This window comes from Nerophis lumbriciformis, linkage group LG23 (genome assembly GCF_033978685.3).
Source record: "Nerophis lumbriciformis linkage group LG23, RoL_Nlum_v2.1, whole genome shotgun sequence".
NCBI lineage: Eukaryota > Metazoa > Chordata > Actinopteri > Syngnathiformes > Syngnathidae > Nerophis > Nerophis lumbriciformis.
In genome coordinates, this window is record NC_084570.2 from 26,868,784 (window position 1) to 26,884,450 (window position 15,667).

General features: G+C 42.8%; 1 protein-coding gene across 8 annotated transcripts in view; it reads right to left on the reverse strand.

Moving 5' to 3' along the window:
• ppfia4 (PTPRF interacting protein alpha 4) overlaps positions 1-15,667 on the reverse strand; it is a 278,835-nt gene that overhangs the window by 53,512 nt on the left and 209,656 nt on the right. For 6 of the 8 annotated variants that reach the window (XM_061984868.1, XM_061984862.1, XM_061984867.1 and 3 more), the window contains exons 13-18: positions 8,242-8,333; positions 5,829-5,958; positions 5,393-5,589; positions 3,949-4,177; positions 3,843-3,878; positions 3,654-3,775 (exon numbers count right to left, since the gene is read on the reverse strand). In XM_061984868.1, coding sequence (XP_061840852.1) covers positions 3,654-3,775; positions 3,843-3,878; positions 3,949-4,177; positions 5,393-5,589; positions 5,829-5,958; positions 8,242-8,333 — 806 coding nt within the window. The remainder of the gene's footprint in view (positions 1-3,653; positions 3,776-3,842; positions 3,879-3,948; positions 4,178-5,392; positions 5,590-5,828; positions 5,959-8,241; positions 8,334-15,667) is intronic. The other 2 variants (XM_061984869.1, XM_061984863.1) reach the window with 1 other exon arrangement.

Sequence of the window (15,667 nt, forward strand, 5' to 3'; positions counted from 1 at the left end):
TGTGTGACGGCATTAGGGAAGCAGCATGGGTGATGTGGAAGACATTAATGGAGTCTCGGATTAATAAGAAACTCTATTCCCTTGGAGTTTATGAGGCCAATGAGACATGATTATTTCTGATATGTACCGTATTTTTCAGACTATAAGGCGCACTTAAAATCCTTTCATTTTCTCAAAAATCGACAGTGCGCCTTATAACCCGGTGCGCCTAATGTACGGAATAATTCTGGTTGTGCTTACCGACCTCGAAGCTATTTTATTTGGAACATGGTGTAATGATAAGTGTGACCAGTAGATGGTAGTCACACATAAGAGATACGTGTAGACTGCAATATGACGCCAGTAAACAACAACAAAACTTTAAATGCTCCATTGAAAATAAAGAACAATACACACGGCACTCAAAAATCTGTCTAAATGTTTTAGTATGACTTTGAAGCTGCACCGCTTGATGGACTGTCGGCCCATTACGGCTACCGTAGTCAGAGATACAAGTATTACTATGGTGTGTGTATAGGGACTGCAAAATGGCACCTATTAGCAGACATATTTTCTGGCGTTTTGTTTCCCAATATTATGCAAAACCAACTTTTCTTACCTTCTGGTACCTGCTGATGTGTATTTGGGATCTGCATAAGTCCTGAAAATTTGCGCACGTTGTCGATAAGCTTTTTCTTTTTCACTATCTTCTTGTTATGGGATATTCATCCTCCGCTGTTGCCATTTCTAATACAAAGTAGCGTAAAGTTTTAACTCATATCTCGCTATGGAAGCGCTAAAAACTACCAGTGTAGTGGGTTTACATAATTCATCCACGGAACTCTTCTGTTTTCCATCAGTTGGAGCCGGTGTCCTTTTCCTTTCTAAAGGACACAGTTAGTATGAAGCCCTCTGGTTCTCCTGCAGATGCCCTCCCACCTCGCCTGTTTAAGGAGGTACTTGCTACTATTGGATCAAGTGTCCTTAACATTATCAATGGTAGTCTCTCTTCTGGAATAGTACCAGCAGAGTTTAAACATGCAGTACGACCTTTACTTAAAAAAAACAAGCCTCGACCCCTCTCTCCTTTCTAATCTCAGACCTATCTCTAATCTTCCATACGTTTCCAAAATATTAGAGAAGGTTGTCTACAGTCAGTTGTTGCCCTTCTCAGAGGATAATGGTATAACTGAGCTGTTCCAGTTCGGTTTCAAAGCCCTCCACAGCACAGAGTCAGCGCTTCTAAAAGTATCTAACGATATCCTCCTGTCAACAGATTCTGGTAAATATGTTGTCCTGGTGCTTTTAGATCTGTCTGCTGCGTTCGACACCGTCGACCACGCCACCTTAATCACTCGTCTTGAGAACTGTGTGGGCATTAAGGGCGCCGCCCTCAACTGGTTCCAGTCGTACCTGACTGACAGGAGTTTTTGTGTAAAAATAGACAGCTTTGTGTCTTCCACAGCTCCTCTACCACATGGGGTCCCCCAGGGCTCAATCCTTGGCCCTCTTTTATTTGCGCTTTACCTTCTCCCCCTTGGTTCTGTTTTCAGGAAGCACGGTATTGCATTTCATTTTTATGCCGATGACTGCCAGATCTACTTTCCTATGGCACAAAATAACATGGTCCAACGTCTCATTGACTGCCTGCACGACATCAAAGCCTGGCTTTCAGTTAACTTCCTGAGCCTAAATGAAAACAAAACAGAAGTTATGTTGTTTGGTCGAAGTCGCTCTCCCTCCCCCAACGTTGACCTCGGCACTCTGTACCCGTATCTCAGCGACTGTGTTACAAACCTGGGGGTAAAGTTTGACTCAGATTTTAAGTTCGAAAAACAAATCAGCAGCGTTGTACAAAAAAGCTTTTATCAACTACGCCAAATAGCGAAAGTGAAACCGTTTCTGTCAGGACATGATCTTGAGAAATTAATCCACGCCTTTATCTCGACTCGTCTTGACTACTGCAATGCCCTGTACGTAGGCATTAGCCAGGCCTCCCTCGCCCGCCTGCAGCTCGTGCAGAACTCTGCGGCTCGTCTGCTAACACAGACCCGCAGGCGTGAGCACATCACCCCTATACTAGCGTCCCTTCACTGGCTCCCTGTGCGCTACCGAATCAACTTTAAACTCCTACTATTTGTTTTCAAATGTCTAAACAACCTTGCTCCAACATATCTCTCCGACCTTTTTCAGCCTTACTTTTTCAGCCCCCCCCCCCCCGATCCCTAAGATCAGCCGATCAGCTGCTGTTGACGGTTCCTGACACAAGGCTGAAGCTTAGAGGTGACAGAGCTTTCGCCGCTGCTGCTCCCAAGCTCTGGAACGACTTACCTTTGAGTGTTAGACAGGCCTACTCTCTTCCTGCTTTTAAATCGCTCTTAAAAACACACTTTTATTCCATGGCCTTTAACACTCTGTGATCTCCATCCTGCTATAGCGTCCCATAATGCACCTGATGTGAACCTGTTTCTATGTTTTATTTATTTATTTTTTATCGTGCTCTGTTTGTGTTGTGTTGTGTTTGCTTGTTTTTATTGTGTTATCTTTGAACCTGCCTATTGTACAGCACTTTGGCTACCCCTGTGGTAAAGTTTAAATGTGCTTTATAAATAAAGTTGATTTGATTTGATTTGATTTAGTTATTAGAGTTCCGGTTGAACGGTTTTTCACAGGACACATTTCCGGCGTTGTTGGACTAGTCAGCCACGGATGAGAAGATGCTGCTTCGTTATTGATTTAAGTAAAGTCTGAATGTCATTAAAACAGTTAGCTCCATCTTTTGACATTTCTTTCACCCCCGTCCTTGCACGCTACACCGCTGCAACAAAGATGACGGGGAGAAGACGCTGCCGAAGGTGAGCCACGTAAATAAGAGCGCCCACAAAACGGCGCTCTTATTTACGTGGCTCACCTTCGGCAGCGTCTTCTCCCCGTCATCTTTGTTGCAGCGGTGTAGCGTGCAAGGACGGGGGTGAAAGAAATGTCAAAAGATAGAGCTAACTGTTTTAATGACATTCAGACTTTACTTAAATCAATAACGAAGCAGCATCTTCTCCTCCGTGGCTGACTAGTCCAACAACGCCGGAAATGTGTCCTGTGAAAAAACGTTCAGAAAGCGACTTGAAGATGATCTGTAAAACATCATCTATGCAACATTTTTACCAAAGAACCACCATTACATGTTATGTAGACCACAAGGAACTGTTTTACATTTAGAAAATAATAATAATAATATGTCCCCTTTAATGCGCCCTATAATCCAGTGTGCCTTTTGTGTAAAAAAAAAAACCCCGAATAGACCCGCTCATCGGCAGTGCGCCTTATAATCTGGTGCGCCCTATGGTCCAGAAAATACGGTATGTGAAATCAATGTGTTTTCTTTTTTGGATGTCCGACCGACCGTAAGTTCTGTTTTCTTATTTTATTAGTTCTGACGTCATTATATTTGGCATCGTTGGTAATGTGAAGAAGACGTGGCTCAAATAAATGTCTGTGAGCAAAACGAACGACTTGAGCTTCGAATAAGACCTCGGAGGGAGTAACAGTAATATTTATAGCTTATCCTATGTTTTATACTGTTTTTTTGATGGCGTTAGTTTTAGTTTTTCTCCAATAGTTTTCCTCAAATCCATGTTTTGTTTTGTTATTGTCAATGGTGCTGCGAGTGTGTGTACCCTCGTCCGTCCTCCAGGCTGCCTGTAAACTGAGCAAAGTTGGTCTCCAATCGCAAACTGCGCGGCGAGGAAGGAGGCGACGTCTCACACTTGATGGTCGCTTTGTCCACCTCCACAGGTGACTGCAAGAGTCCCAAAGGTCAGCGCAAGAGAGAGACGGGAATATACGACCTGCGCGCGTCGACTCACCGCAACTTTTCTGCGGTGTTTCCTCAAATCGCTTGGCTGTCGGACACAAATCACATGGTTGAAAAACATGCTCCAAAACACGGATCGACTGCTGAGGGAGTCTGACCAGAGTCATGATGCCAAGATGGTGGCTGGGGTTGCGCCCGTGGTGTTTCGGAGTGGAGTGGCCGCTAGTGGGCGGCGAGGAGGAGGACGCCAGAGACTGGGCTGTGGCCGATGTGGGCAGCGCCCGGGGTCGGAGGGTCACGTTGAGCCCATCCATGCTGCCGCTGTTCACGCGGGACTCGATCTCGTCTGAGCGCAGATCGGCTGACTCTCTCTCCACCTGGATCATCCTGTGGCGTCGCACACGATCAATGTTGCACTGAGAACACTCACAATCTCACCAAGTACATTCTGGACTATAAGCTGCTACATTTTGCCTAAACTTTGACCTCTGCGACTTATATAAGATGGTGCGGCTGATTTATTGATTTTTCTTCGCTGACAGCCACAAAAAAAGTTTAAAAAAAACATCAAACAATCAAATACAATGAGGTGTTTCAACGATTGTGCTATAGCTTCATCTTTGGGACAAATTTGCTCACTGCAGGTGCTGCAATGTTCTTTCATTTACCGGAAGTTTTTTTTTCCCCAACCAGAGAGCCGTTCAGTCTTCTAGCCGTCCATAGAGTTTCTACTCGTACAGATTCTTTATTCACCACTCCAAGCAACGTTTGTAAGTTTTACAATATAACTAAAACAATTAATACTTACTTAACCGTTGATTTTTGATTTCCAAATAAAAATCGCGATTCATTCGGAAAACAATGTTTTGACACCCCTTATAAATATGTATATATACATATATACAACTTGTCCAGGGTGTACTCCGCCTTCCGCCCGAATGCAGCTGAGATAGGCTCCAGCAACCCCCGTGACCCCGGAGATATATATATATATATATATTTATATATATATATATATATATATATATATATATATATATATATATATATATATATATATATATATATATATATATATATATATATATAAATAAATATATGTATATATATATATATATATATATATATATATATATATATATATATATATATATATATATTTACGTGCAGTCATAACAAATGGTGTGATTCATTTTGATTCATTTATGATAACACGATAATTTTTTTTATTAATCACATGTGTTAACGCGTTAACATTGACAGCCCTATTATATATTTTACATCGATATATATATGTATATATATATATATATATATATATATATACATTTTTTTTTTATCGATTAAGAATCGTTACAAATAAGAATCACAATTCATTCGAAAATCGATCAGTCACATGTTGGTGGGAGATTGCTATAACATCATTTAAAACCAGTCGGTCAAAGTAGAAATTGACATTAAAATCAAGTAATAAAAATTAAAATAAAATGTGAAAAAATAAAATTTTATAAAAAAAAAAAGTGGAACTAAATTAATTTTACATTACATGATATGAGATGTTAATTTTTATCACAGGGATGACAAACCACTACAAAATGTCACCTTATCTCTTCATTTATGGCATCAAGCTGCTCCTGGAGCATCAGAGCGAGAGTCTGAGCGTCCGATTGGCCGCTGGGGGAGAGCATGGTGGAGCTCATGTCGTCGTCCAGGTCTGACTCCGCCTCCAGGTCGCTGCCCAGGAGGTGGCCGACGCTCCCTCGCAGCGACGGGTAATCCTGTTCCAATATGGCGCAGACCTAGAGACCGACGACACGCGTGAGCTCGCTCAGGATAAACACTGGGCGTGGGGAATGGCGCGTACTGGAGTTTGGCTGTATGAGAAGTTGCGAATGAAGGACTCACATGATTAGACAGCATTTCCATGTCAGCGTGCGAGAGAGAGACAGATAAAGAGAGGTTAGTTCAGAATGAAGCATGTGATCTTCAAGTTAGCTCCTGCGCTGCTCCACGGGCTGACTCAGCACGGTGTTTGTACCTTGTTGGGGTCATCTCGTAGCGCTGAGACTCGGCCCTTTTGTGCCCGCCGGATCACCGTAGTGCTGTAGTGGCCATCTTGGCCCTCCACCACAGAGAAGCGAAGGTCGCTGGCACTGCCCAAATGGGACCTGAGGTCAAACAAATCAAACATTGACATACTTTTTTCAGACTTAGAGAAGTTGTAGGAGTTCGAAATGTCGTCACAATGTTGTACACTTGTGTTAAATCAGGGGTTCTTAACCTTTTTGACCTCGGGGGCCAAGTTTTCCACGACAGAGGTTCCCACTCAAATTTAACACTTAATTAATCATCCTACTCATGATTTTATAATAATTATATCTAACCTACTTACACTTTACAACCTTGTCAAATGAATGAAAGCATGTGTTAATCACAAAGATTATTATCAAGTTTAGGTCAGGCTGATACACTACATACACTAAAGAAGGGACTCATTACGCAGTGCTAAAATAAATAAGTGCTTACAAAATAAAAAAATAAAAATATATGTTTCCTAAATAGGGACGGCGTGGCGAAGTTGGTAGAGTGGCCGTGCCAGCAATCGGAGTGTTGCTGGTTACTGGGGTTCAATCCCCACCTTCTACCATCCTAGTCATGTCCGTTGTGTCCTTGGGCAAGACACTTCACCCTTGCTCCTGATGGCTGCTGGTTAGCGCCTTGCATGGCAGCTCCCGCCATCAGTGTGTGAATGTGTGTGTGAATGGGTGAATGTGGAAATACTGTCAAAGCGCTTTGAGTACCTTGAAGGTAGAAAAGCGCTATACAAGTATAACCCATTTATTATTATTTATTTATTTAAATAAACTGTCAATACAATTTAAGTGTAAATGAAATTACAGATTGACCACGCATCATAATAATCCTCTCAAATCCCCCCAAAAAACAGATTAACTGGCTGGAATATAAAGACAATATAACATACATCCATAAAACGTGGATCCATATGAAAAAGTGCAATATATTTATCTGTACAGTAATCTATTTATTTATATCTGCACCTAATTGCTCTTTTATCCTGCACTACAACGAGCTAAAACAACACAATTTTGTTTTTATCTGTACTGTAAAGTTCAAATTTGAATGACAATAAAAGGAAGTCTAGTCTAAGTCTAAGTCTTTATTTAGTCATAATTTTTGCACTTAAAACTTCTCTATGACTGTAGTTCTCAGACTGCTTCTGTTTGTTTGATATTGTCATTACTGCCACAAGTGGTGGAACAGTGTAATAAAAACTATGTAACACCGTGGCCCATACGGACCACATCTGAGAGACACATATTTTTTAGCTGCCCTCTCGTGGGCGCTTGCAGCCCTACTATGGACTACACTGCAGCGTGTTGGATCAACGGTAATGCGTATTTAAAATTTGTGAAAAAAATTGAAAAATAATATTTTTTTCAAACTTTAAAGGGCCACAGTGTTACTCAGTTGTAATACACTTGTCCACCACTTGTGTCAGTAATGACAATATCAAACAGAAGAAGTCTGCAGCTAAATTCAGAAGTTCCTTAAACGCAAAAAATAAAAATAAAATGGTGATGCCGTATTTTCATTTGCACTTTAATTTTAATGACAGTTTATTCAAGAAACATGTATATTATTATTTCTTACTTTAGTTAGAATTGGTTTATTTTGGCCTGGGAACGCCTCGGGATCCCCCGGGAGGAGCTGGACGAAGTGGCTGGGGAGAGGGAAGTCTGGGCTTCCCTGCTTAGGCTGCTGCCCCCGCGACCCGACCTCGGATAAGCGGAAGAAGATGGATGGATGGATGGATGGTTTATTTTAGCCCTGGGTAATTAACTGTATGTTGATTTATTTTTCCTCAGTATTAATGAATCCCTTCGTATGTAGTATATTTAATTTTTTTTTTGTAAGCCTTGATAGTAATCTTTGTGATTAACACATGATTTCATATCATTTGACAAAGTGTATCCTGTTAAACACCAAGTAGTTTAGATATAATTATTGAATATGATTCAAATCAACAGTAAGATTACTAAAACAGTGTTAATTTTTGAGTGGGTCCCCGGGGCGCCCTGTACTGGAAATGTTGGGCTAAGAACCCCTAATGTAAACCACAAAGAAGTGTGTAAAATGAAGATTAAAAAAATCATAGGTCCTATTTAACATTCTAAAACATCCTGTACATTGGACCCTTTATTAAATATCAAATAGAGATACTAATGAGGTACTAATTGATAGAGGTCTAATGTTTATTATCATAATTGAATTTGCAGTATAGACTGCATTGCATCGTCTTTTGAGACGAGGTATTGAACGCATGAGAAACAGCTCTTAGAATATGATGCGTACTACAACCAATCATAAACATATATCTATTTTTGTATAGAACTTAATAACATTGAATTACAATGTAAATGTTTATGTACCGAGGGTGACTTCCATCTGCAAACACTCCACTGCGACGTTTCAAATGGTCAATCTCATTCCTCAGTTTCTCAATCTCACCAATTAAACGTTCCTGCATGGGGGGGGAAAAAAATAGACAAAATTATATATGTTTTTGTTTTAGCATTCAAAGAGTGACTGACTTTTCATAACTAAGTGTAGCGCAGACCTCCACCAAGGCCAAACTGTTGATCAAAGTGCAAAAAAAGATGTGGAGCAATGATTGTTGAGCAGACACTTTCCTGATTGATGTCCGTGGTGCGTTTTTGAAGGGCGTAAAAACATTTTGGGTTTATTTTTTATTTTATTTTTTTGCCCAAAATTCTAAAAATATTCCATCCTAAACAAAAATATCGATGTAATGTGATTTTTAATGTTGACATTTTTGATCAGATACTATTCAAATTAGTGATATAACTCATGTTGTGCAGTTTTCTTTTACTAAAATCCAAAAATTACATGTTCAGTATTTTTGGTTTGGTTTGGTTTAGATTTATTTCAAGCATGTATACAGTTACAAGGGATACATCATATAGTTTAGATATTTACATTTATCTTTAAAACATGTTCGAAAAGGAGTAGGAAGAAGCCAAACTCATTCAATCCTACCCCTTTTCCAATTCATAGCAGTTTACGAGCACATATGGTCACTTCCTGTTCTCATTTTGTAACACAGTTTACATCGATGAAACACAACAGATCTCCTAATAAATACTTAGGTCAGTTATGATCAGAGGTGTGTAGAGTACCCAAAAATTGCACTCAAGTAAGAGTACTGTTACTTTAGAATAATATGACTCAAGTAAAAGTAAAAAGTATTCATCAAAATAATTACTTGAGTAAGAGTAAGTATTCCATAAAAAAACAACTCAAGTTTGTAGTGATATGTGCTGAGAACGGATATGACGCGGCGGATGCACGACGGACCATTTATGATGTAACACCACTACTAGGATGCCGGCCATGTAAACAACCGGGTTGAAATAAAACATGTTCCAGTCATAACTACCCTGTGTATTATTTATACACATACAATAATACTTCATGGTGGCAGCGGTGACTAAAGTGATCACCCACGGAGCAGAACGAGAGGGGGAGTTGTCCGAGGATAATTCTGTCGTCGCCCGCACCACACGTGAGGAGCCGAGCTAACTGATAGCAGCGGTCTGCACGTCGGGAGCAACCCAAACGAGAGTGCGCCATGGCTACACACCTACCGACCATGAACTGGACCGACCCGGACCTGAGTGAGGCCATATCACTGTTTAAACAGAAAATTATTCTTTACCTAGAGGATGAAGAAATAACAGATGCTGCTAAGCAAGCGAGGAAAATATGCCGTGGCATTGGAGATGAAGGACTGAAACGGTTGAATGCAAGTGGTCTCAGTGAGGATGACAAGAAGAAGCCTGCTAAACTATGGGAATTCTATGAAGGTCAGTTGAAACTGAATGTGAATTTTAGGATCCATAGACTCCACCTAATGCAGTACAGGCAAAAGCCAAATGAGAGCATTGATGACTTTGTAACCAGAGCCAGAACGTTAGCTCAAAAATGCCAGTTTACTGATGAAGAGCTCAACGAACGTCTAATTGAACTCATCATTGCTAGTACACCTCATGATGCTCTGAGAAATGACCTGTATAGCAAACCCAAAGGCCACTCTCTGGCGGATGTACTAACAGAAGGGCGGAAATACGAAGCCCTATCAGCAGGCAATGAACAGTTACAGCAACTTGGCATGTCACACAGTGAGAAAATCCACGCCGTGGACAGAGGGCGGACGTGCCCAAATTGTGGTAGGAGCCATAAACCCCGTCAATGTCCCGCATATAATGACGACTGCTCTGCCTGTGGTGCAAGAGGCCATTGGGCGAAGTGCTGTAGGAAAAGCAAGCAGCTGAGACAGCAACGCTCCGGGCGGGGTGGGGGCCAAAGGAGCAAGTCCCCCCCACCACAACAGAGACGTGACAGACAACAAGCCTCCAGGGGCCACAACAGGCAACGTGGTGAGTCTCATATCAACACCATAGACGGCTCGGAGGCTGATGAGGAATGTGAATACCAATCACAATTTCATTCAATCACCATCAGCGAGAAATGTATGTACAGCATAGAGAGCAAAGCACCCAGAGAAGAGGCATACACAACATTGAAGGTGAGGCCGCCTGACTTACGGGGTTACGGATACACACTCCGCCTAAAAATAGACACAGGAGCATCTGGCAACACACTCCCACTACGCACCTTCAAGCAGATGTATGGCAAGGATGCGTGTGCACAGAAAAAGCTGAAGAAAAACTACAGGAGGCTATCAGCATACAGTGGTCATCAGATCCCCTGCCTGGGTACCATTGACATTCCGTGTCAATGCAAAGAGTCCAAATGGGTCAACACCAAGTTCTACGTAGTGGATGTACCAGGTCCGGCTGTAGTTGGACTGCCGACGAGCGAAATGTTGAACCTGGTAACTGTCAATGTTGACGCAGTGAAGGAGAGGGACAGTGCCAGAGACAGAGGGACAGGGCCACTGAAGAGGATAACAACCATCGCAAAACTTAAGTCAGCTTATCCAGACCAGTTTGACAAGATAGGCAATTTCAGTGGAACCGCCAGACTCTATTTAAAAAAGGATGCTGAACCATTCATCGACCCCCCTCGGAAATGCAGTATCCACATAAAGGACAAGTTGCAAGCAGAGCTGAATAAAATGGTAGAGCAAGATGTGATACGGAAGGTGGAAGAGCATACAGACTGGTGCTCCAGTCTGACATACAGCACCAAAAAAGACGGGTCACTTAGGATATGCCTGGACCCTAAAAAACTGAATGACGGCCTTCGGCGGTGCCCACACAAAATCCCAACTGTGGAGGAACTTAACCCAGAGTTTGCAAGGGCGAAAATATTCAGCAAACTTGACGCAAAAGCAGGGTATTGGTCTATACGCCTTGATGAAGAATCACAACCCCTGACAACATTCCGAACTCCATTCGGCAGGTACTGCTGGAAGCGCTTGCCATTCGGTCTGAGTGTCTCTCAGGACCTCTTCCAGGCCAAGATGGACCAGATCCTGGAGGGGCTCCGGGGTGTGGTCAGCATAGCCGACGACATAGCGGTCTGTGGTGAAACTGAGGAAGAGCATGACAGGAACCTAATCAACCTGATGGAACGAGCCGTTGAGGCAGGTGTTGTGTTCAACAGTGAAAAATGCACAATAAAACAAGACAGCATTACATTCTTTGGCAACATGTACACAGCAAAAGGCATCAGGCCAGACCCAGCCAAGATTAAGGACATACAGAAAATGCCAACACCCCAAAGCAAAGAGGATCTGCACAGATTCATAGGGATGCTGACTTACCTGTCCCCATATATACCAAAGTTTGCGGATAAAGCTCACACCTTGAGGGGGTTGCTAAAAAACGAAGCACCATGGATATGGGACACTGACCACCAGGAGTGCTTCGAAGATCTGAAGTCAACAGTCACCGAGCATGCCTGCCTGAAATACTATGACCCAAACACTCCTTTAACCCTCGAGGTTGACGCGTCACAGAAAGGATTGGGCATGGCCCTTGTACAGAACGACAGACCCATCGCTTTTGGCTCCAAGACACTGACTGACTGCCAGTCGAGGTACAGTAACATAGAGCGAGAGATGCTAGCCATAGTGTATGGGATGCAGCGATATCACACATACCTTTATGGGAAATCGTTTATTGTGGTAACGGACCACAAACCACTAGTCACCATATGTGCGAAGCCATTGCATGCTGCACCACCACGACTCCAGCGCATGCTGATAAAGACACAGGGATACAACTATGATGTCATATACCGACCAGGACCCCAAATGATTCTGGCGGACACCCTGAGCCGGCTGCCAAACCCTGAAAACCACGGAGACATAGAGCTGGATGAACGCATTGATGGTGTCGATGCAGAGATCGAAGACCCACAGCAACACACTGTTGCAATAATAAACTTTTCCCCTGAGAAGCAGGATGCTCTCCACACTGAGACTGCCAAGGATCACAGACTCAACGCACTCAAAGACGTGATCCACCAAGGCTGGCCAGAGAACATCAAGGACATGCCGAAAGATCTGCGTGCCTACTGGTCCTTCAGAGATGAGCTTGCAATGGAATCAGGAGTCATATTCAAAGGCAGACAGATACTCATTCCAGAATCTATGACTGATGACATACTGACACAGCTACATGTTGGCCACCAAGGCATCGAGAAAACACGTCGCCTTGCAAGAGAGAGTGTATACTGGATTAAAATGAATGATGACATTGAGAGTGTGTGCAGGTCATGCAGGGTGTGTGTGGAACATCAGGATGCAAACCCAAAACAACCCCTTCACCCACACCACTTACCGTCAAAACCATGGCAGTCTGTGGCCTCTGACTTATTCGAGGTCAAAGGTCGCCAGTTCCTTCTAACTGTAGACAGGTACTCCAAATACCCATTAGTAGATGAGATGCCTGTGCCGGCGTCGAGCCATGCGGTCGCACAAAAGCTGCGATTATACATGTCGCTGTTCGGACGGGTGGACGAAATCCTAACAGACAACGGGCCTCAGTACACAGGGCAGGCCTTCAAGATATGTTTAACAGACTGGGGGATCAAGCACATTACAAGCTCGCCCCACTACCCAAAGAGCAACGGGTTCATTGAAAGGCATGTGAGACACATCAAATCGATTGTAACAAAAACCCTGGTACATGGAGGCGACCTTCAGATGGCATTACTGCAAGTCAGAGCAACACCCATCGATAGCAAACTACCATCACCTGCAGAGCTGATGTTTGGAAGACCTATTTCTACCCTGCTACCAAGCAGAGCAGATCCAGGGAAGGAGGAACATAGGCTACACCTAGAACAAAGAACAGAGGACATGAAGGAGCACCACGACCGTGGATGCCGCAGAGAACTGCCCCCACTCTGCCCCGGACAGCATGTAACGGTGGTGAACAAGGACAGAGGAACATGGCATCCAGCTATTGTTGTACAAAAGTGCAACGAGCCAAGAAGCTATGTTGTACAAACACCAAATGGCAACCGGATCAGACGGTGCAGGAGCCACCTGCGTGAGCTATACAACCCGCAAATGCAGAGAAGCGTAAACCAGGCCCACATTGCTGAGCCACAGCACCAAGAGGAGGACACTCACGAGGGTCACCATGGGCCACCGGACACGGCCACAACGCCACCATGTGACACACAGTCTCCCAATAGCCCAGATCCTAAACACACCAGATCACAGGCACCCAATAGCCCAGGACAGAGGCACACAAGAGGTGGTAGGGCTATACACAGGCCCTCTCACTACAAGGACCATGTGTAGTCCATGTTACGTTGGTTCTTATTGAATCATTGACGTTATTGTTCTTGCAGACTTGATGGGTGCTGGTAGCGCCTTGCATGGCAGCTCCCTCCATCAGTGTGTGAATGTGTGTGTGAATGGGTAAATGTGGAAGTAGTGTCAAAGCGCTTTGAGTACCTTGAAGGTAGAAAAGCGCTATACAAGTACAACCCATAGGTGTTTACAAAAAAAAAAAAAAAAACAGGAACAAGGGAATTGATGGACATTACACTACTTACTGATGTTTGCACTAATGTTTGAAAGTGATATCGCTCATGTTGGTTACCTGAGGAATGTTATGTTTTTGTGTTTCTTGCAGAGAATTTTTTATAACTAAGTTTACAGGGGAGGTGTTAGAACTAAACAGGGGGGATGTAGTGATATGTGCTGAGAACGGATATGACGCGGCGAAAGCACGACGGACCATTTATGATGTAACACCACTACTAGGATGCCGGCCATGTAAACAACCGGGTTGAAATAAAACATGTTCCATTCATAACTACCCAGTGTATTATTTATACACATACAATAATACTTCAAAGTTTTGAGTAACTTCTGATTTATTTAGTAGCTATTTTTAATGGTTCTTTGACTACATTTGTAGTTGGTGTGTGTGTGTGTGTAAAACATAAAAATCATAAACAATTTAATAAATGGGTTATACTTGTATAGCGCTTTTCTACTTTCAAGGTACTCAAAGCGCTTTGACACTATTTTCACATTCACCCATTCACACACACATTCACACACTGATGGCGGGAGCTGCCATGCAAGGCCCTAACCACGACACATCAGGAGCAAGGGTGAAGTGTCTTGCTCAAGGACACAACGGACGTGACGAGGTTGGTAGAAGGTGGGGATCGAACTGGGAACCCTCAGGTTGCTGGCTCGGCCACTCTTCCACCCGCACCACGCCGTCCCCAATACGATATAATAATAATATAATATAATATAATATAATATAATATAATATAATAATATAATATAATATATATAATATAACATAATATAATATAATATAATAATAATAATAATATAATACGACATGTTTTCTCTAGTTAGAAGTGGAATTCTTGTCGGCTGAAATGTGAACATTTCTACTGACACATATGATGATATAAATTTTATTTTTACTAGTTTGAAAGTAATCATTAAATATTATTTTTTGATGCTTTGTCTGTCATGTCACTGTATACAGTCAGTACGTTTCTATGTACTAAATTAGTCTGATTTGCCAAATATTAAATGTTCTTCTATTTTCACAGCTATATGGGGAGTTCTAGTTTCCATGCGGCAGCACGGTAGTAGAGGGGTTAGTGCATCTGCCTCACAATACGAAGGTCCTGAGTAGTCTTGGGTTCAATCCCGGGCTCGGGATCTTTCTGTGTGGAGTTTGCATGTTCTCCTCGTGACTGCGTGGGTTCCCTCCGGGTACTCCGGCTTCCTCCCACTTCCAAAGACATGCACCTGGGGATAAGTTGAATGGCAACACTAAATTGGCCCTAGTGTGTGGATGTGAGTGTGAATGTTGTCTGTCCATCTGTGTTGGCCCTGCGATGAGGTGGCGACTTGTCCAGGGTGTACCCTGCCTTCCGCCCGATTGTAGCTGAGATAGGCTCCAGCGCCCCCCGCGACCCCAAAGGGAATAAGCGGTAGAAAATGGATGGATGGATGGGATGGATAGTTTCCATGCTCTTGTGACTGATGGCCATACGCAGTGTGCCTCTCGCACACTAGGTGGCGATTGTGATAATTTCAGCTTGTTTAGCTAAACTAGCCGTAAATACTGTAGAAGAAGAAAATGCTACTTGCTAATAAGCTAGCGCAAGTAACTTTAAAGCTAAGGATCTAACAGATAAGTGCAACTTTCCACTACTTGTTAATGCTGTTGGTAATGTTTTAATGTGTTTGTATGACACTTGTGGTTATTAGGATAGCCAGAGACAATTTAGTCAATTGTTTTAGGAGGTGTCTGCTTACCAGTTGTCTAAAACAGCCGAAATGTGCTGGCGTCATGTCACGTAATTAATATG